The 22,779-nt window shown below is 43.2% G+C and overlaps 1 protein-coding gene across 2 annotated transcripts; it reads left to right on the forward strand.

Annotated features, from left to right (window-relative positions):
• Window positions 1-6,784: 6,784 nt before the first annotated feature.
• On the forward strand, window positions 6,785-18,303 carry SMIM20 (small integral membrane protein 20). 2 transcript variants are annotated; one of them, XM_045076202.1, is made up of 3 exons: window positions 6,785-7,004; window positions 16,755-16,811; window positions 17,613-18,303. In XM_045076202.1, the coding sequence occupies exons 1-3, from the start codon at window positions 6,896-6,898 to the stop codon at window positions 17,684-17,686; spliced, it is 240 nt and encodes a 79-aa protein (XP_044932137.1). In that variant the 5' UTR covers window positions 6,785-6,895; the 3' UTR covers window positions 17,687-18,303. The 2 variants fall into 2 exon arrangements, with proteins under 2 accessions (XP_044932137.1, XP_044932136.1); XM_045076201.1 differs by having other exon boundaries at window positions 6,792-7,004; window positions 17,582-18,303.
• The last annotated feature ends 4,476 nt before the right edge of the window (window positions 18,304-22,779 follow it).

Below are 22,779 nucleotides of genomic sequence, written 5' to 3' on the forward strand. Positions count from 1 at the left end.
AAGAGACACATAAAAAAATGCTCAACATCATTCAACATCATTCAACAATCAAAACATTTGATTCAAATAAAAAACACTATGTGATATCACCTCACACTGGTCAGAATGGCTAAAATTAACAAGTCAGGAAATAACAGGTGTTGGTGAGGATGCAGAGAAAGGGGAACCCTCTCACACTGTTGGTGGGAATGCAAGTAGTCTGGAAAACAGTATGGAGTCTCCTTAAAAAGTTTAAAATAGAGCTACCCTATGACCCAGCAATTGCACTAATAGGTATTTACCCTGAAGATATGTGTAGTGATCCAAAGAGGCACCTGCACCCCAATGTTTATAGCAGCAATGTCCATAATAACCAAACTATGGAAACTATGCAAAGAGCCCAGATGTCCATTGACAGAGGAATGGATAAAGAAGACGTGGTATATATATATATATATATAATATTATATATATATATTATTATATATATTATATTATTATTATTATATATAATTATTATTATTATATATAATAATATATATATTATTATTGACAGAGGAATGGATAAAGAAGACGTGGTATATATATATATAATATTATATATATATATTATTATATATTATATTATTATTATTATATATAATTATTATTATTATTATATATAATAATATATATAATAATATATATATTATATATATTATATAATAATATAATATATATAATAATATATATATTATATATAATAATATATATTATATATAATAATATATATAATATATATTATATATTATATATAATAATATATAATAATATATATAAAATAAAGATTTCATTCTTTCGATGGCTGAGAAATATTCCATCGAAAGAATGGAATATTTATATATTATATATTATATATATATATATATATATTATATATATATATTATATATATAATATATATATAATATATATATATATAATATATATATATAATATATATATATAATATATATATATATATATATTATATATATATATATAATATATATATATATATATATTATATATATATATTATATATATATATTATATATATATATATTATATATATATTATATATATAATATATATATATAATATATAATATATATATATAATATATAATATATAAATATTCCATTCTTTCGATGGAATATTTCTCAGCCATCGAAAGAATGAAATCTTGCCATTTCCAATGACATAGATGGAACTAGAGAGTGTCATGTTAAGCAAAATAAGTCAATCAGGGAAAGACAAATACCATATGATTTCACTCATATGTGGAATTTAAACAAAAGAGAGGAGCATAGGGAAGTGAGGGAAAAATAAAACAAGATGAAATCAGAGAGGGAGACAAACCATAAAAGATCATTAATCATAGTAAACAAACAGGGTTGCTGGAGGGGAGGGGGCGTTGGGGGATGTGGGAACTGGGTGATGGACATTAAGGGCACTGGGTGTTATATAAGACTGATGAATCACCAAACTCTACCTCTGAAACTAATAATATACTATGTTAATTAATTGAATTTAAAAACAAAACAAAACAAAACAAAAACCAAAAAACCCTAGTTCCAGGCTGAGTAATTCATACTTTGGGGAGAACCTGAAGTTCTCTGAGAAAAACAGTGATGAACCAGATCTTTGTTTCTAAAGGTGCTTTGGGTCCTCCATGAATCTTTGGGTACCCTATGAATGAGACAGTTTAATGGTGGAAGGGGATGGGCACCCCAAGGCGAGTTAGGAAGCCAAACCAGCCACAGGGAGAGTCAAGGTGAGAGGGCAGAAGCAAGTGGGTCCTGAACCTGAGGATTTTCCCAGGCACAGGAGCTTGGAGTTCAACAGAAAGGCTGGTTTAGACACGCAGCTCCTGAAGTTGTTAGGGAGGAAGAATGTACTCTGCCCTTCACGGTCCTTTGAGCTAGAGTAAGAATCAAATTGACATGAGACAGATTAGCAAGAGAAAACCAAATTTAATAGGACAGTTACGGGAATCCACACAGGGAAATCCCAAAGACTGTGAGGGGAAGTGAGACAGGAGCTGAGATGGACAGGGATCCAATGACACAGAGGTGAGAAGGACCATTAGCAGGAAGGTGAGAGGAAATCTTTGGAAAACAAAGGTGCCCTGTTATGCAAATCAGTTTCTTAGGTAAAGAAGAATCTTTATTAATAGTGTTCTTCCTGGTACAGGCAGGCAGTTGAGAAAGAGGTAAAAAAAAAACTTTTCCTGAATCTGCTAGGTTTAGACTGCTTTTAATTTTTTTTTTTTAAGATTTTATTTATTTATTTGACAGACAGAGATCACAAGCAGGCAGAGGGAGAGGGGGAAGCAGGCTCCCCGCTGAGCAGAGAGCTGGACATGGGGCTCGATCCCGGGACTCTGAGATCATGACCTGAGCCAAAGGCAGAGACTTAACCCAGTGAGCCACCCAGGTGCCCCTAGACTGCTTTTTAAAAGAATTTTTTTAAGATTTAATTTTTAAGTAATCTCTACACCCAACCTTGGCTCAACCCGCAACCCTGAGATCAAGAGTCAAAGCATCATGGACTGAGGCTGCCAGGCACCCCTGATTCCTTTTAACTCAAAATAATGTTTATGCCACAGTGACCCACCTTGGGCCCCCCTCCCCTTGGCCCCTACAAAGTCATAAAGAGATTAGTTAAAACTATAGGGTGCATGGTGTGGTAAGAGGTAAGCCAAGACAGATATTTGGGGAACTCTCTTGGATGTAAAGAACAGATCAAAGGAGAAAAGCTTGAAAAATGATCGAAATCGGAAATATTTATAGAGATAAGTAGACACTCAGAGAGTCACAGAGGCTGATAAAAACAGGGAAGTGTTTCCTGTCCTTATTTTCTCATTCTTAAAAGTTCAGATCCAGAGGATCCTGCATTAGATCCCACTCTATTCCAAACCCCAAGCTTCTAGTCTGACTGCCTGCAGAAAGCAATGTACTTTATGAAAATTCACAATATTCTAAAAATACATCAGCCTGGCTGCAGTGCCACAATTAGTGGATCTGCTGTCCCAGGAAACCCTCATCACCATTTTGCTTAGATCAGAGAGCGGATTAACTTTGATGTCTGTCTGAACCCCATGTGAGCCACCACTGGTGGTCTGCTCCCTGCAAGCATTCAATCTTCACATCCAAGGGAAGAAGGAGAAATGTGCCAGATAGGAGTCTGAACCAATTTTTTTTTTTCTCAGTGATTGAGATGGAAATATGCACCCTAGGTCTCCTGACATATTTGACTTGCATCCTGTCTCCTTCTATCCCTTGAGCTCTCTCCCTCTTTGCGCAAAGATCTCTCCCCCACCAATCCAAATTTCCTTTGGCTTTGGCAAACATTAGCATAGCTATGCAGTCCCTGGCCCCTTGTCTATGTCACACGTTGGAGGTGACTGTGGGACTTTCTGCATCTATGAGGTCTTCTGTTGGTATGCAACCAAAATAGACTCTGACGAACTAAAATCCAAAAAGAGTTTACTGGAAGTATATGGGTGGCCAGCAAAATATAATGAACCACGGAAAATCCAACTGCAAGGGGGGGATAAAAGAATCTCTAGGATAACAGGCAAATGGAAGATAAGCAATTATCTCATCAGGACATTAGCAATGGAAGAAATCCACTGCAACAGTACTGTCTGTCTGTCCCAGTGTCACCAAACTCCCAATTCTTATTTCTGGGAGAAAAGAAACAGTTGGACCAGGTTGGAATTGGACCTGCACTCAGACAATATGAACTCACTGACTTTGCAAGGCAGAGTACACTGGTGATAATCATAGGTCTCGGGAGCCAGCCAGACTGGATTCGAATCCTGGCTCAGCCCATTTAGTAGCTATTGAGCTAGTCATTCTTGCTATGCCCCCAGCTCCTCCCTATGCAAATGCAGAATCAGGAGCTATTATTAGGGGAGGTTGAGGGACCAAAAAGCAATTACTATCCACTGCCGCATCTTATCCCTCTGCCACACTAGAGATGCCATGAGGACAACAGACTCTCTTGTTAATTCACTGCTGGCTGCAGTCACCAGCATTTGAAATGTGCCTGGCACATGGTGCTTGGCTCAGTAAACCTTTGTCAAATACACAAATGCTGATGTTTCCTTTTCGTGTTCCCAATCAACTAGTGCAATGCTTTGCTGGAGTTGGCACACAATAAGTATTTGCTGATTGAATCTGTGAGTCAGTGGGATCCTCAGAAATGAGGAGAACATGGGGACCAAAGAGATGAACCTAGATTTGGTAGGACTCAGTGGCAAGCAAGTGCTCGGTAACTAATTATTGGTGTGATGATGCAAATAAGGTGATTATTGTATCTGTATAGATTGTGGTCTGGCCACCGGTCAGACTTAACCTTTTAGATTCACATGAAGGGACAGAGAAGCCACCAGGTTACTTGCCACTTGGAGAGGGGGGTGGTTCTTTTGTCCCACATGAGTCCATGTCTGCCTTGGAGGCACTGCTGATGGCTCATGAGGACATCCTGGCTTTCAGGATGTGGGTAGGGCTCATCCAGCCATCCTGGAGAGCTTGTTCATGGAGACAGCCTAGTCTCAGGGTGGAGGAGCCAGTCAGATTAGGAATCAAGAAAACCAAAGCCTGGTCCTGGCTCAGCTAATGGTGTGTGACCCTAAGAAAGGTCTCTGGATCTCAGTGACCTGCTCTATAAAATAGGGTAATCCTTGACTTGCAGCTCAAAGAATTGTTAAAGCAAATGAAATCATACTCATGGTGACTTCCTCTGGAATACCTACTGTTAAAAAACAAACAGAAAAAACAACTAAACTGGCTTCAGTGAAGAGGGAACCTCATTGGTTCATGTTACTGAGGAAGTCCAAAGGTGAATCCCTTCAGGTACAGCTGCCTCCAGGAGCTCAAATGTAATGTCAGCAACCAATTCTCTCTACTCCCCTAGCTTTCCTTCAGCCGTACTGTCCTCATTCCTAGTCTCTAAATGGTAGTGCCCAGGGATTCCAGCATCCAGTCCTGTCAAATCCTCAATCAGATTTCCAGCAGCTGGAAAACACTATGACTGGCTCAACGTGAGTCATGTAGCCAGGAGGATGCAGCGATACTGGGTGATCAGGCCTGGGCCCTGTCCCGACTGATCCTCGTGGTGTGGGAGCTTGGTCAGGCTTGGTTATATACTTAACTCTCAGAGCTGGAAAAAAGAAAAATCAGTGGGGTGCAGGGGGCACCGAGGAGAAGCCCAGTTTCACGGATTAAGATGGGAGAGGAGGCGTTTGCCAAAAGATATTCCGGGGCGATTAACAGAAAGGTAAGTGGAGGCTGAGCTGCTAAAATGACAAAGGCACACTACACCGGGGGTTTTATATCACATGACAGAAAGCATGCATCCCAGCTCCCCTCTCTGCAGGGAAGTCCTCTGTTTTCCCCCTAACAAGCTCCTGCTAGCTTTGGAGCAGCCCCCACCTCACCCTATAGTCATCTGTCTTTCTCCACTGAACTTCTGCAGCCGGCATGACCCTATCACTCATTGGCAACAAGCTGCGCCGGGTCATTAGTTATCTTTTTATGTAGATGTCCTGTCTCTTCATCCACGTGGCAGGATCCCAGAGAGCAAGGGTCACATCTTACTCATCTTGGTATCCCTTGTCGCACTTTGTCTGGTGTTTGGGGCATGGCAGTTAGTCCATAAATCTGCTGACAGATCGAACACCTGATTTATATGCTTCTGGAACCACAGAAGTACACAGTAGCTTGACTCAACTACAAAGCTACACAGAGAGAGGAAACCTGTGCTCTCCACACCGTTTCAGAAAGATCGTAAATCTTTTCCAGACTCACTAATACTGCTGGGGTCAGGATGAATGTCGGCTTGCTCCCCAGCCTCCAGCTGCTGGTAGCATTCTTATCTATAAAAGATTGAGTGAAGGCCCAAGGAACCTTACTCTCAGCTGCTCAATACCTCTGGGTAGCTCATATGCTCCCACAGCCCACCCGGAAGGATGGAGAATGAGAATCATAGGAAGGGGAACAGGATGTTTATCTTCAGTGGCATTAAGGCAAAACCCTAAGATCCCATCAATTGGACTGGCCACTGGCTCTCTGAGTTGCACTGACCGTATTTATCCCTACCTCATTGGTAACCCAGACATTCAGCAAGAGGGAACGGCGAGAGAGAAGGGGGATAGAAAAACGGAGTCAGAGCAAATCTCCCTGTAGTTTGGAGGTTGAAACAACACTGCTCTCCTGCTACTGTTGGTCCAGAAGTCCCTGTGGCTCCGTTTAGAAGCCCCCTGCAGGCCGTCCTGGGGCAGGCGAGTCGCCCCTTCGTCTCTCATCTCTTCCAACAGTCCTCAAGGAGACCCAATGACTTGTGCAAAGCCGCGCGGCCAAGCCGGGGTTCCCTGATCTGTAAAATGGGCCAACTGATATTTTGAGGTTTAAATCAGCGAGTCACAGAGAACACGCAGCTTGAGGTAGGAAGGCACTAAAATCAAATGGTAGGGTTGGGGTAGAATGAGGAAGCCTGGTTGATAAAGGAGTGGGTGATAAAAGACGTCAGGAGAATGGTGCACTTAGGGGGAACGGGGCTGCGGGCTGCGCAGGGGTCAGAAGAGGACCCGTAGGATCCAGCGAAGCAAGAGCCCCATTCACCACGCCGCGGGCGCTGCGCAGGCGTAACCTCCAACGAGGCAGCGCTAGGGAAGCGGTGAGGGGCAGCGACGCCCCGCGCCTGCTCCCGCCCGGCTCCGCCCACCCATAGCCACGCCCTGACCCCGCCCTCCACTAGCCCCACCTCCAAGGCCCGGAAGCGAAAGCAGCTCCGCCTCTTCCGGGTGGGGTCACGGCCCGGCGGCGCGAAGGGCAGCTACTCGTGTGCGGGTTTCTCAGAGGGTCGGGGCAACCCCTTACCGGGCGCTATGTCCCGGAACCTGCGCACCGTGCTCATCTTCGGCGGCTTCATCTCCCTGATCGGCGCCGCCTTCTACCCTATCTACTTCCGGCCCCTCATGCGGCTGGAGGAGTACCGTGAGTGACCTGTGACCCCGCGCGGTGGCCTGGTCTCAGTAACACCCCTCCCCTCCGACCCACACCTGCTCGTGGGGCCGTGGGAGGAGCTTGGCTCGGGAGTCAGGCAGTCCCGGGTTCGAGTCCTGCTGTGTGCGGCTTTGGGACCGTGGACAAGTGTGACTCAGTCTCTCGTACTCTCAGCATCCGCATCTGTAAATTGCTGTTTGTAATCAGTAAAATAAGACCGTTCTGTCCCCATTGAGACTCCCAGGTGGTAACGAAAGCAGTCGGCACATAGTAAGTTGACACTAAATACTAGTTCATGCTCACAGGTAACATTCGCGGAACGCTGACTGTGTCAGGTTAGGCATAACATTGGATCTATCCACAACCTCGCTTTGAGGTAGGTATTTTAATGCCCGTTTCACCGGGTGGAAAACTGAGGCCCACGGTCACAGAGCTAGTAAGTTGGAAGGCGAATATTCCAGCCCTGCCCCGTGTCTGCAGGGCGTCCCCCACACTCGGAAGCCGGGAATGGTGGTATTGGAGGGAGGCAGATGGAGCCCTAATCTTCCTGAGCCTGAAGGTGTTTTTATTGCGCTCCATTTCCACTCCCAGAGACAGCTTGAAGGGGAAATGTTTCAGACCTAAACTGGTATCCTGGGATTTTGAGTTTTCCTCAGGTCTTTTTTCAGATTCTTCTGTCTTCCTTCACTTTAAGCGGGTTGCTCACATGACAGTGGTGAATATCCTGGGAGTAATTTTCCTCCTTAATCATTGAGGTTCTATCATTCTTAAAAGCCAAACTCTCCTTCCTGGAGACCTATACCTCAGCAAGGATTAGCACTTTGATACATCTGAAACCATCTGTCAGAGAGAAAATATTAGGCATTAGAGGCTCATTTTGTTCTCCAGGAAACCTGAATCATCTTGAAGATGGAAGAGGGCCAGCCCTGCCCCCTGGAGAATATTAGCAGAGGCTGAAAGCCTGGCGATTTGAAGGCAAAAGCTCTGTGTAAACGCTCTGCCTGTTACAAATGCTACAACATTTGGTTTCTGGAGGCAGAGCCTTTTAAGTACACACTCCCATTTCCTGGTAGCTTCTTTCATCACCCAGCATTGAAATGGCCCTGCGCATTCTGCCTTCCAGCCCATGTCCAGGCCCCACATGTGGGGTAGACAGAGGGTGGGGTGAAGCCCCACATAATCTGGTTCCATCATCCTGCCTGGATCCATGCCCCAGGCTGTCTTCTTAAGGCATCTAGAATTGAACTTGGGACAAGGGGCTATGCTTTGGGTCCCACTGGGGAAAATTTCCATTATGAAGACTAAAGCGGTGGCTCTCTGCTGGGGACGATTTTGTCCCCCAGGGCATGTTTGGTTCCATCTGGAGACATTTTTTCTCATCACAACTGAGGGTGGAGTGGGGTGGTGTGAGAGTGCTACTGGCATCTAGTGGATAGAGGCCAGGGATGCTGCTAGATGTCCGCAGTGCACAGGACAGTCCCCACAACAGAATCACCCCGCCCAGGATGTGCATGGGCTGACATGCTCCTCCATCCAATGGTGAAGGTGTGGACTTGTGCCATGCACCCCAAGCACTTTATATATATTAACCCACGTAGTTTTCACAACCATCTTTGTAGCTGCTGTGTGGTTATTACCCCCATTTTATATGTGGACAGACTGAGGTATGGAACAGTTAAGTGACTGTACAAGGACCCACAGCCAATGAGTCAGATCTGGGATTTCAACCAGTGTGCTCAGTCACTTCTTCATCCAACAATGGAGTTTATAGGGCTCAATTTATAAGTTTGGGGGTATATTAAATGAGATAATAGGTACAGAAACACCCAGTATGGCTTATATTAGGCATCCCACAAAAATGTTTTAAAAATAGGGAGCCATAAGACAGGGATGTGAGACAACGAGATGTAAGCAGGGCTGTCGGACCTGGCAGTAAACGGGTCCTGGCAGGTGAGGTATTGGTGACCAGGCCATGGATGAAGCTGCAGTTCGTTTCAGTGCTTGAACCAGTATCTATGTAGCTTCTTTTGCATTTTTTATAACTCGGATTTTAGCAATGACTGTATACCTGGTACTGTGTTAGGTGCCAGGTGTACCTAACCAGACAAGATGGTAAGAGCATTTGGTCCATCTCACTGTCCCCACTGTCATCCGACCCACTTCCCTCACTCGCTCCTTGGACTCTGAGCTGGTCTCCCTGCGTCTGCCAGGCCCCAGCTACTAACTTATTCTCTACTCAGTGGCCACAGTAGTCTTTTTGGTTGTTCTTTTGTTGCTGATTTCTACCTTATTTGCATTTGTGGTTAAAGAATGAGGACTGTTTGTTTTTGATTCTTTGATATTGGTCAGGATTTGCTTTGTGGCTTAGTACAGGTGAGTTTTGGAAATGTTCCTTCTGTGCTTGCAGTGAGTATTTGTCATCGTTGGGTACAGAGTTCTGCATATGTTGATTCCAGACCAAACTTCTTAATTCTGTTACTTAGGTATATTTAGGCCATATTATTAGGTGCACACAATAGAGAATATTCTGGAGATTTTTTTTTTTACAATTATCATTATATGAAGGGTCCCCTTTGTCCCTGCTGTTCCTCCTCAGTTCTATTTTATCAATATTAGAGTTACCATCATTGTTTTGGTTAGTATTTTCCTCTTATTAGTTAGTATTTATCCTCTTAGATTTGGCGCCTGTCTTTATTTGTTTATTTATTTAAAGATTTATTTATTTGAGAGAGAGTGAGAAAGAGCGGGGGAGAGACAGAGGGAGAAGGAGGCAAGCAGACTTCCCACAGAATGGGGCCCAATACGGGACTGTATCTCACAACCTTCAGATCATGACCTGAGTCGAAACGAACAGTCAGACACTTAACTGACTGAGCCACCCAGGGGCCCCTTGGCACCTGTCTTCAAATCTCATAACCAACCTAAACTGGATTTTTTTAACCCAGTCTGATAATTTCTCCTAACTGTTGGATTGAGTTCATTTTCATATGTGTTTTCTGATATATTTATTTGCCCCATCTTACCTTGTGTTTTCTATTTGTCTATTTCTATAGCTTTTTTTAATCTTTTTCTGCAACTTCAAGCTTTTTCTTCTCTATTCTTTTGAAAGTTCTACATTGTATTTTTATTCTTTCCTGATTACTGTTTCAAGTTAGTATCTTTATCCTCCTAGGAAATATACAAAGACCTGGGGAGAACCCCTTGGTCCTCGTACCACATGTGCCACTGAGTGTTTATTCCTCCCCGGTCACCTAGTACCGGCAGGGTTTGTGCACTCACTGATGGTTTCTCTTTGCCTGCATTCTTTACTCACCAGGCTCTACATCTCACTCCGTTCCACCGTCTGTTTTCTTCATTCTGAGATGCATCTGATAATATTTCTTTCAGGAGCGTTTGTCACTGGCAAAAGTCATCCTTGTTTGTCAGAAAAATGTCTAGAACCTCCAGTTTTCCCCACGGCTGTTGAGAAAGTCTGTTGTCATGCCATTTGTTCTTTGAAATTGATCCTCTTGCTTGCTTGATTAAAATTCTTCCACAGCCCTCTGCTGTCCCCAGCGTCTAACCCGTGGAGGCTTATGGAAGTATTTTAATCGGGAGAGTGAGACGATCAGATCCACTCTCACTTGGAGTCAACAAGATTTCCAAATAGAGGAGGGTTGTACTTGCTATGGTCACAGGAGAGTTGGCAGAGGTGACTGTAGCCCAAACCAGTGGTGATTATAGGACTGGGGAGAAGTACTGAATTGCAGAGTTGTATTTAAAAAGTAAAGTCCACAGGGGAAGGGAGGAGACGAAGGAGAATGACAGTTTCAGGCTCAAGCAGTAGAGTAGATGATGGCACTGGTCACTAAGAAACACAAGAAGGAATTGGTTTTGGGAGTGAGGAGGATGAGCTGGTTCAGAGGAAAGAGAGCCATCAAAGGAGATGGATGGAGGAGGAGCAGCCAGGGCAAGAGGGTTAGAACCAGAAGAAGCTGCAGTCACAAGCCCCATGAAAACAACTCTTGATGAAGAGGGTTATGGTCAACAGGATTGGGCTTCTTGGAGACAGATAAGAAATATTCAGTAGATTTATGAAAAAGAAGGTGAAGGTCAAAGTTAGCTTGTTACGAATACATTCAGTGGTTTGGTGGTGGGCAGAGAGCAGGCTGCTCTGCGCAGTTAGCTACTTAAAGGTGTTTGTATGGAGAGGAGAATGATAAGAGTGTATTTGCAGCAGGTCAGAGGGCCTAGGGAGAGTTGTGTTTTAGGGAGACACGGGGCAGCCAAGAAGGCTGAACAAAGAAGGATGAAGATAATCCATAGAGTGACGGGTGGTAGGGGATCTTGAGATCAGCAGGTAGAAAGTCTTGGATTGGAGGCAGGACACCTCTTCCACCAGCTCAGGAGGAAGGGCAGGTACAGATGCAGCTAAATAAGGTTTGATGTTGGGAATTTGTGGGCACTTCTGCGTGATAACTTCCATTCTCATAACACAGGAAGCTTGGTCATCTGTGAGTGTGAGAGGCCTAAGAGAGGCCTCTTGGAAGGAAGACAGTGTTCTCTTCTTGAAACACCCTGAGCTGCTTTGACCACCCCCACTGCCAGTCATCTAGCCTTTTGCTCATTTGCTCCTGCCTTTCAGCCACTTCTTAGCCTCTCTTGTTGGGTCTTCCTCTCCCAACTATCCTTCATACATTTGTATTCCCCAGGACTCTGGGCAGACCAAGGAGAAGGCCACAGTTCTTGGAAGTGCAGGACAAGGTAGGCCAGACATCCGGTCCTGGAGAAGTAGGGCCTGTGGCTGGCAAGGGAGGAACCCACGTTCCCATGTTGGGCCTGAGGGTCAGGTCAGCACCGACCCTTTACCAGAGCCAGTCTGACTAATGCTGGTGAGCCAGGACCCAGGCCATGGGGGGCGGGGGGACATCTTGAGGCAACAGGGAAGTAGGGGAAGGCTGCTTAGATAATATGAAATGAGGGCGATCTTCTATGCCTTAAAAGCAGGCAAGCTGCTCTGACAAGACTGCCTTACTAGATTTCATGTTGACATTCAGTGTGATCTTCAGCTCTTGCGCTAACTCAGCCAGACTTTCCTAAGTGTTACAGGGATGACAAGGTCAGTTCTGCACGTGACACTTGAGTCCAAAATGAGCCCTGGGGAGACCGTGTTGGCACTGGTGGTCAGCAAGCCTAAACCGGAAGTATGGGGACAGTTCTGCTGTGCTCCTGGAAGGAATCCCAGGTGATGATTTTTAGCTTTCATCCTGCTGGCATGGCATGGCTTGTTGGAAGAGCCCCCATTTCAGGGAGAGTACAGCTGCTGTAGCTCAGAGCCTAATCTGGCTTTGTGTCCTAGAACTAGACTGTGATCCGGAATATGGCCTTTTAAAAATAACATGTATTTTATACCAGCCTGTGAGATGAGACAGAATAGGATCGCTTTCGGTGATCCTGTTCATTTTTAACTTTAAGTAGATGCACAGAAATATAAAATCTTGAGTTTTGCCAGAAAACCCATGCTCCTTCAATCCCCTCACTTAGGTGACTTGTCCAAAGTCACTGAGCACATTAACTGCTGGGTGGACACTAGAGCCTGACTCCGCAACCTTGTCTGTTGCTTAATGATGCCCCGTTTCTCATGCCTTGAAGACAGCAGAGTGTGTACTAGCAGAGGGAAAGCTGCACGGGATCTCGGGATTGCCGTGAGGGGACCTCAGTCCTTCTCCCACAGGGTCGCCTTACTGCTGCACCTTCTGCCCCAGCTGGAAGTCTGTTGTCCAGAGTCGGAACAGGGTTGTGAGAAATCTCTTGACCTGGGAATACTTCTTACCTCGGAAGGGCATTTTCCCTATGCCATGCCAGGCGCTGGAATATGCTTTTTATTTCTTTCACTGGGGAGTCCAGGGTAGTAGTACAGGGACAGACTAAAGTCTTATTTTCTAACCAGCATTACAGAGCTCTCTGGATTCAACCAAACTCTCTGATGAGGAAGCCAAAGTGTTCCTAGTGTTGGGAGGAGTGCCTCCATTGGCCCTTTGGTCCCCCTCAGCCACTGGTTCACATTTGCCACCATGGCTCTTGGGTCCCTTCTGCTGCTGGTCCTGGTTGACCCCATCCCTAGGCAGACAGAGGACATGTCTAGGTAATAGCAGCAGAATGGGAACACTGAAAAAGTAATTTTTAATTTTTTTATTTACTGTTTAAAAATAGGTCCTTTGAAGTAGTCAAAGTTACGTGAAGTACGAGAGGTAATCACAGAACAGTCACAAGGAAGTGTAAGGACTTCCTAAAAACTTGTTTTGCAGTTGTGTATTTCAGTTATTTAAAAAAAAAAAAAAATCCAAACCAACAGAAAAAGACCTAAGAATAGTACGATAAATCCTTGCTTATTTGTCACCTAGATTTATCAACGCACATTTTGACGCATTTGCTTCCCCCAAAATGCTGTGTTACAGATTTGTATATACCTGCGTACATACACATATACCTACATAATTACTTATACATATAATTATTTGTTATTTTGCTGAACCATTTGAGAGTAAGTTCAGGACTCTGTGAGCTTTCCTTCCCAAATGCTGCAGCCTGGATTTCCTAGGAACAAGGGCATTCTCTTACATAACCACAATGCAGTTAACCAAGCCAGGAAATTTAATATTGACACAATGCTATTATCTCATATATAGTCCATACTCAAATGTTGCCATTTGTCCAATTACTTCAGGTTTCAAGCTGCTTTTATTTTTAAAGAGCTGCTTTTATTTTTAACTGTCTGTGACCAAAAGGAGACGGCGGGAAGAGATCCTGAGGCCATTGTCTCACTGGGCAGGGTGCCGGGGTCCTGACCTTCTGCACCTGCTTTTGGTTTCTAGATGCCATTCCTGCACTAAAGCCTCAAGCCCTCGCACTCAGGCAGTCAGCTGTCAGCGGGCGCTGGGGAACAGTGTCTTCCTTTGCTGCGAGGTTGTGGATGTGAAAGTAACAAGTCACACGGTAGAGCTGTTAGTACGGACATTTAATATCAAGATATGTTTTCATTTCCAGAGACTTCAAAATTATTAGGTGAATTATGTCACTTCAGTCGGAGAATCAGCCCGCCCACATGCATTATTAGTTTTAATAATAATAACACTTTGGCCCTCTGATTAGAGGTAACGATCCTTAATTCAAACTACAAATCACACCACTGCTTTAGCACCAGGGGGCAGAGTTGGGCTTGCTGAGACACTGGAGTGGGGCCTTTTCTAACGGGCATCAGGAAACTCCAGGCCCAATATTGCCTGTTTGTGTCTTAATCATTTCACTCCTGATAGAAACATGCTCACTACTGAAAAGTCAGTAATTAGCTTATCCTGACTTGTTCACATAGTGAAACCTCTGACTTCAGCTTTGCCCTTTTCCTGAGGTTTCTAGACACTTGCTCTTTCTTTAATGATAACAAAATAAAAACTTACTGTCAACTTCAACAAGACATACTGCTAAATCCAGAGGGACTAGTTTGCTTTCCTTTTAGCATATCCCACATTCACAAATTATAAAGTGCCTTTGTGTTATATCATGAATTTATATAAGACTGCTTTGGCTTTAGAATATTTATAAAACATTAATGGATTAAAGAACCAGGGAATGTAGATAGGATGCTAATACCGGTTATCACTTGATAGGAACTAGTTCAGCAAATTGGTTTAAATTGGCTGTCCAAGCCAAAAAAACGAGGTGGTTGCATAAGGACAAGGTTTATAAAGAGATTATGGTCTATTTTAAATAAATCCTTAGCCTCTCTTGAACCTCATTAGCAATTAGCAAGAAAGTGTGAAGACAGGGATTCCTTTCTCTTCACTTGGTTTTCTGTTGCATTGTAAGAGGTTAGGATACAATTAGACATTCTGTCCTTGCTATCAAAAGTCAACTTCCTTTGGTGTTTGGCAGTCTGCCAGTGTCTTCCCAGTACCCGCCTCTTGGAGAATGTGTTGAATATACCGGCTGTCTGATTTTTCTTAGATCTATGGGTAGAAAGCTTTCTGGCAATTTATTATTATTTTAAAAACTCACCTCTTCCAGGGGTACCTGGCTGGCTTAGTAGGTTAAGTGTCTCATTCTTGATTTTTGGCTCAGGTCTTGGTCTCAGGGTCGTGGGATGGAGCCTCACGTTGGGCTCCGCACTCAGCCCAGAGTCTGTTTGTCCTTCTCCCTCTGCTTCTCACCCCACTGGCGTGTGCGCATGCTCTCTCTAAAATAAATAAATGCAATCTTTAAAAATAAAAAAAAAATTCACCTCTTCCAAAATGTTGGCAAATGGACCTTTTAGGCATGGAAAAGCGTATCTATTTTTGTTCCTGGCACCATAGATGGCAGTGTAGTCTTTCACTGGTTGGCATTTTCGAAGAGCATATCTGAGACACATCCATACTTTGAGACCTTACTTACATGTTGACAGTACAGGAGGGCTCAATCCTATAGGAGTTTAATGTCTTAGGAAATGAGATCACCTTTTGTGTTGGAGTCCTTTCCCGACACCCGAGAGCTCCATTATCCACTCTAGATGGAAGAAGCTTTTTGGCATAGCTTGTCCTGAGGGTCTTGGTTATCACTTACCTGCTACTTTCAGAAAGGCCCAGGGAAACCATCGGGCCATTGTCTGTAATGGGCTTCATTATGCTGTGTCTTCCCTCTGTCTGTCTTAGAATTAGATATTAAGATTCACATAATCCTTATTGACCAGTGTTTTATTTGCCAAAGCAAAACTTAGCATTGATAAAACTATCAGGTAGGTCACTTAGGATTGACTTTCTGTCACATCACTGGAGAAGCGAGTTCAATGAATATTCGATTTGGCAAATCCCTGTTCCTTGTACCTTTATGCTTCTTGTAACTTTATGAGAATCCAGAGGCCAGAATAAAGGAAACAGCCTAATATTAAATAAGAGCTAAATGTGGATTTCAAGAAACAGTGTCAGCCTGATTAAGACAAAGGTCTGATTACAACATTTAATTACTATAATTTAGTAGTAAACATCTTTTGGCTCCAAGTCTTTCCCCTAAAAAGTCACCATTTGTTTGTCAAGATACTTAAAATAATAAGTCTTTGTTTTCACAGACCTATGGTTTATTCTAAACCACTTAGAAAGATGTGTCAGAATGCTTGAAGCCCACAGACATAAAATGCCCAATTTCTCTTGGCCCTTGCCTGTTGGACATCTCCAAAGAGATGGGCTGAGCTGCTGTAGCTGGAACACGCTTACTAATTGGCACAGCACCTGCAATCAATTAGGGAAGCTTCAATTATCCAAACCAAAGCCACCCACCCAAAGATTAATTTTCTGCTCTATTTCCTATCAAAAACATAGCATATTTAGCTCTGGGTCTGGTCCTTCAGCGGAGCACATTTGAGACATAGAAACTACATCGTTTTCTTGTTAATTGTGCTTGTTCCTTCAATTCAGCAGCCTTCTCCTCATAATATCACGCCCACCAGCTCTTTCAAAATTGTTCTTTTTCTGTTGTTTTGTTGCCTTTCCAAAATGCTGAGATCACCGAGAAAAGATGTTAGTCGAGAGCTTTTCTTTTGAAGTACGGCTTTCTTTGCTCTTATTGAAAATACCCAGTCTTTCTGCTCTGTAGGATCTGACATCCATAACCTAAACGCTTTGAGTATTTGCATCTTGTGTATATTGTTTCTGAATTGTCCCATGTCATTGTCCCACCACCATGGCCCACCCCCCACCTTTGTAAAAGCAGTTTTTCTATTGTGTTTTTCAGAGAAGGAGCAAGCCATAAATCGAGCCGGTATTATTCAAGAAAATGTGCAGCCGCCAGGTAAACTTAGAAATCAAAACAGAATCGCGTCTGTGCTATTGTGTGTGTGGGGGGGCGGTGTTTGCCCTGGGTGGAAGAAATCTTTTGAGTGCAGAGGCTGGCATGTGGTTGTGCCTTTCATTGCACAGAAGTTGCTATTTTATAGGAGCCACCCCAATACTTATTTTTAACAGTTCACCCCGAAATACGTTTTGTGAGTTGGCACATTTCCTCCTGTGCATTTGATAAATGGGCATAAAAATGTGACAAGTGTGCGATTGAATATCAAGGGTGAATGGCTGTCCTGTAGATCGACAGACCAAGTACCTAGTTAAACCCTGCCCTCACGGGAATAAAGGCTGTTTACTTGAGAGCTATTTTAATTGAGGCAGGATTCTGCTTTATTCCAGAAGCTCTAAAGTTCCCTTTGTGGCTGAAATGGTTAGTTACTTTCAGATGATCCCAGTTGGGTGAGAAGGAGAGGTTTCCAGTTTATCAACCAAAACTCTTGTAATCGGGGCAACTTTTTTTTTTTTAATGATTATTTATGTTTTGACTAGGCCAGATACATAGCTTCCTGTTGTGGGGCAATTTGTGAGCCATTTAAGTCTCACGGCGGCCACGGCTGCTCAGCCGTAGCATCCCAGGCTTCCGGCAGCTTGCCCGCACTGTCTCAAACTACATGGAAATTGCACAACTCAATTCTGATGTCATTTTGCTTGTTTGCAGTTGAGGGAAGTGATAGGAAGTTTAAGAGCGAATCCTGTTTTGATTCATGTTTCTTTCTATAGGGTTAAAAGTGTGGTCTGATCCATTTGGCAGGAAATGAGAAGGCTATCACCACCTCGATTATGAAAGACATCTTCATGCTTTCCATTCTGCCGCAAGTACAATAAATTGCCTCACTGCAGAAGGATGGCTGGAGAAGAAACTCTGTGAAGCTGGAAATAAGAGTACTGTGCACAAGGATTAATATTTCCCTTCTTAAGTATCAAAAGAACCCTGGAGCAAATCACACCATTAGGGAGGTTTTCATGATTCGATTTACTTTCTAAAAATGAAGCTCTCTCACCCAGCTGTGATTGGAGGAGATCTACTTACTATTCAGTCTCTACTGCTTTCCCAGCCAAGCTGTGATGTGAATGCAAGCAGCCAGTAGACCTGGGAAGATCCTAGTCTGTCTTGCCATCCTTCAAATAGGAAATTTCAGTGAAAAGCCAGCGTGCTGAGCAGCCTCATGGGGCTCTTTGGAAACATTAAAGTTGATAAAACTCTGAGGACAAGGTACATTGTACCCTTTAAGAATAACAGTTCAGCTTAGCCATCTTGTTGCCGCATGTTGGAAAATAAATAAATATGAAACAAGTTCAACCCAGTGACTGTGCATGCATAGTAGAAATCAGTGTTGAGTTAACGGAAGTGAAAATATGTATATTAAAAGGATCTATTTTTAATTCACAGTGGTGTTTTTTTAAAAATCCTATATAAACTCATTAAATCGCACTAAGAAGCACTGTTTGACTAGATTCTATTTGATAAGATATTCGACTGTGTGGTGTTTCTCAGTTTGTGTTCAAGTAAACATTTTAAAGGTAAATAGCAAATTTGTTGAGACAGATACTGGTTGCCGTGCTCTACCAGCTTTCTCACCAGCCGCTGCAGAAATGAGCGTGAGAATTCTTTCTTTCTCTCTATCTCTTTCTCTCTGGTGCTTTGTCTGGCCCCTTACTAGATTATATGCTTTTGAAGAGACACCTCTTTCGTTTTTAGATTTCCCAGAGTGCCTTGCACATTACTGTGGGTTCTCTTTAGATGAGCTGCCTGATGACATAATTTTATTATTGTGAACTGGGAGTTTGCTTAATGGACAACTGACACAGTTATGTGATTACTGTCAAAAAGAACTCAAACTGATGGTTCTGAAACCAAAGGCATCATTTTTTTGGTAGACATTCCCTAACATTTAATTGACTTACAGCTAATAACCCAATAAAAGAAGTTGACTCATTCAGGGTATATTTGGCCACTATTTTCCTTGGAGGAGGCACCAGGAAGTTGTGTAACTTAAAGTCTGGCATTCTGTGGGCGCTTAATTGAGATTTCTTTATGACGGAGGCAAGCACATGGACCATCTGCTCTGGAAGATGTCGTCGAGAACTCTGGGACCTCGCCTGCCTGTTTGGCAGATGGAACAGACTCCGTTTTTCCTCTTCAGTGGGATCTTTGTCCTGGCTTTGACCCTGCCCTTGGTACACCTCTTTGTAGAGATAAAAGGAACTCTCTGTCCTGCTCAGCTGCCTTGATGTTTATAAAAGGATCAGTCTTCATGTTGTCAGAGGTGTCACATCAGACTCTGCTACCCAGGCTTGACAAAAGCTGGGCTGTAAGAGATGCTTCTCTTGGGGACTGCCTGACGGCCTTGGAGTTAATCCTGAGGTGCCCGGTGTGCCTCCAGGACAATAATGGAAGCTCTTGGAAGAGAGATCTTGGTCGGATACCATTAGGAAACACAGAGTTAAAGCAAACTTGGCCTGTTGGCTTCTAATTTGATGATTTCCAAGAGAGGCTTACCATTTCTTAAATGTATTTGATCACAAAATATTTTTCGTGGATTATCTCCTAGGATTACATCCTTTTTGGGAAATCTTTCTCTAGATCAGTGGTTCCCCAACTTTTGATCTCAGGACCTTTAAACCATAAGTGACTCTTAATCTCACAAAACTCTTAAAATTTTTTGAGGACCCCAAAGTGGATTATGCCTGTAGGTACTATATTAGAAGTTAAAACAAAATTTTAAAATGTTTACTAATTTACTTAAGAATATTAATAACAAACCCATATAGAGTGATAAGACATATTTTTGTGTGAAAAAGTTGTTTTCCAAGATAAAAAATAATTTTGCAAATTAATGTCTGACATAATAGATTCTCTTAACAGCTAGATTCTACTATTTGCTTCTGCATTTGATTTGTTGCTCTATCACAAGTCCTATGGCCTCTCAAAAACTCCACTGTACATACTCATAAGAAGATAAGAGGAAACAAGGCAAGATAGCTGAGGTGCCTGGGTGATGCAGTCATTTAAGCAACCAGCTCTTGGTTTCAGCTCAGGTTATGATCTCAGGATGTTGGGATGGAGCCCTGGTATCTGGCTTCACACTCAGCAGGGAGTCTGGTTGGGGATTCTCTCTCTCTCTCTGCCCCTCCCCGCCCCTCTCAAATGTATAAATAAATGTTAAAAAAAAAAGATAAAAGGTGGGGTGCCTGGGCATCTCAGTGGGTTAAGGCCTCTGCCTTTGGCTCAGGTTATGATCCCAGGGTCCTGGGATTGGGCCTCGCATTGGGCTCTTTGCTCGGTGGGAAGTCTGCTTCCTCCTCCTCTCTCTCTCTCTGCCTGCCTCTCTGGCTACTTGGAATCTCTGTCAAATAAATAAATTAGAATCTTTTAAAAAAAAGTAAAAGGCAAGGGGAACACTTCTGCACAGTTGGTGGGGATGCAAACTGGTGCAGCCACTCTGGAAAACAGTATGGCGTTTCCTCAAAAAGTTAAAAATAGAACCACTATGACTCACCGACTACACTACTAGGTATCTATCCGGAGGATACAAACAGTGATTCGAAGGGGACCTGCACCCCAATGTTCATAGAAGCAATGTCCAGAAGAGCTAAAATATGGAAAGAGCCCAGATGTCCATTGATTGATGAATGGATAAAGAAAATGTATTATATATAATAGAATATTACTTAGCCTCCAAAAAGAATGACATCTTGCCATGTGCAACAACATGGATGGAGCTAGAAGGTATTAGGCTAAGCGAAGTAAGTCAGAAACACAAATACCATATGATTTCACTCATGTGGAATTTAAGAAAACAAACGAATGAATGTAAGGGAGGGGAAGGAAAAATTGAGAACAAAATAGAGATAAACCATAAGAGACTCGACTCTAGGAAACAAACAGCGTTGCTGGGGGTGGGGGAGGGCATGGGGTAAATGGGTGGGGGGCACAAAGGAGGGCACATTATGTAATGAGCAGTGGGTGTTACATGCGACTGATGAATCACTGAATCCTACCTCTGAAGCTTTAAAAAAAAAGAAAAAGGCAAAAATCTTTAGTGGTATTATAAAAATAGTTTCGACTCTGCAGACATGAAAAGCTCTCAGAGACCCCTAAAGTTTCCTAGACCACACTCTGCATTTAGTTGTTTTTCTTGGGTTAAGTCAGATCTCTTGAGAATTATGTATCTGTTTGCATCAGTTCCTTCCAATAGTTGCTGTTAACTGTGCTTTGTCATGTCTACATTATGGGAGATTATGAGGAGAGATCCAGGATTTTTTAATCTTACTACAAATGAAGTTGTTGGATCCTTCATTTTCAATGTCAAACAATATGCTCTTTAGAAAGGTCAGGCAGACAGGTTTTACTTCTCAGAACCAGAAACAGCTTCACTGCCCAGCAGTCACTACATTTATCCTGTGAGCCTCATGTGTGTACCTTTTATTTCCCTCTTTGTACTGGCCGACAGGAAGCTCAGCCACATTTGTGGCCCAGCTTTGTACAAAGTCCCTAAACCCTTGTGGAGTTGAATGGAGACCCCTGCATTCGCTTTATCCCTTCTTCCCCCTGACTTCGTTCTCTTTTCTGTTTTCTCACTCCAGTTTTCTGTCTTGTGTTGCATGTTAGACCCCTCATGTTAAAATGAGGCAGGACCCAAACAGTATTTCTTCAGTTAAGAGCCATGCATAATCTAGCAAGGGAAATGAAGTGAATTCACAAATAAGATTGAACATGAGAAGTAGAACATGAGAAGTGCCTTTCAAGATGTTCACAGTGTTCTGACAGTCTTGTGTCCCCGTAGTTCTGTTCCGGATGCAGCCGGAATGCATTTGTAGACTCACCAATAGAAATGGACCAGAATGTTCACAGCAGCCAAATGCTCACCCACAGTACAATGGATAAATAAGCTGCAGTAGAGTCACATGATGGGATACAATACAGCAATGAGAATGAACAATACGATGAATCCCACAAATAATGCTGAATAAACGAAGCCAGTTGCAAAAGTACTTTTAGATTTAATTTGGATGAATTTTAAAAAAAGGGTAAATTAAGCCATACAGTTAGAAATCAGGATGGTGGCTATTCTTGGGAAGAGGGAGGGCTAGTAACTGGGATGTGATACAGGCTGTCTTCATGGTGCTGATAGATTCGAATTTTTTGATCTGAGTGCAGGTTCCATGGGTATATTGAGTTTTCGGCTACTTTCCTGAGCTATATAAGTGCACATTCTTTTCTAAATGTAAGTCATACTCAAGGTTTAAAGAAAAAAAAAAGTGGTGCACAGATTGGCTTTAGAAGGAAAACAAGTTGAATGTGATTTAAAAGAACAGGAAGTGGAATCAGGAGACTTTCGGAGAACCCCGCTGTTCAGTGGAAGGAGCAGCAGTTTTAGGAGCGGCTAGAGCTGCTGGGGATATTAGGGACGCTGTAGGTAAAGTGCCTAACAGATGCCTGGGCCAACAGAGGCCAGATTAATGAGAGCTGTTATCACTGGTGGAGCAGCTGACATTCCAACAGAGCTTTGAAAAGCTCCTGGGATTCAGACATGCAGTGACTGACAAAGGTGTGGACTCAGCAAAACTAATTCCCTCTTTGAGAGCTGCTTGGGCTAGGGGCAGGTGTATGTGGGGAAACAACTGAACAGTGGGCTTTGCCTGCCCAGTGTGCCACAGCCTGGGCTTGGCACAGAGCAGGCACTCATTAGGGTTTGGGTGGACTGAATGATCCGCCAAAAGAATGAGAGAGGAAAAGATAAAGGGAATGGCAGTTTCGACCACGTGGAGGACACCCCGGAATGTCAGGCTGGTAAGATCTACTTAATTGATAAACATGAAGCATCAGAAGCAGGAAGCGGTCTGAAAGCGTTAAAAGAAAGCCGAGGTGCTCGCCCCAGAGCAGGGCTAATCACTTTGGTGGTTGGAGCTGGGCG

This window comes from Mustela putorius, unplaced genomic scaffold (assembly GCF_011764305.1).
Source record: "Mustela putorius furo isolate JIRA1106 unplaced genomic scaffold, ASM1176430v1.1 tig00000083_pilon_pilon_pilon, whole genome shotgun sequence".
In the NCBI taxonomy this organism is placed as follows: Eukaryota; Metazoa; Chordata; class Mammalia; order Carnivora; family Mustelidae; genus Mustela; species Mustela putorius.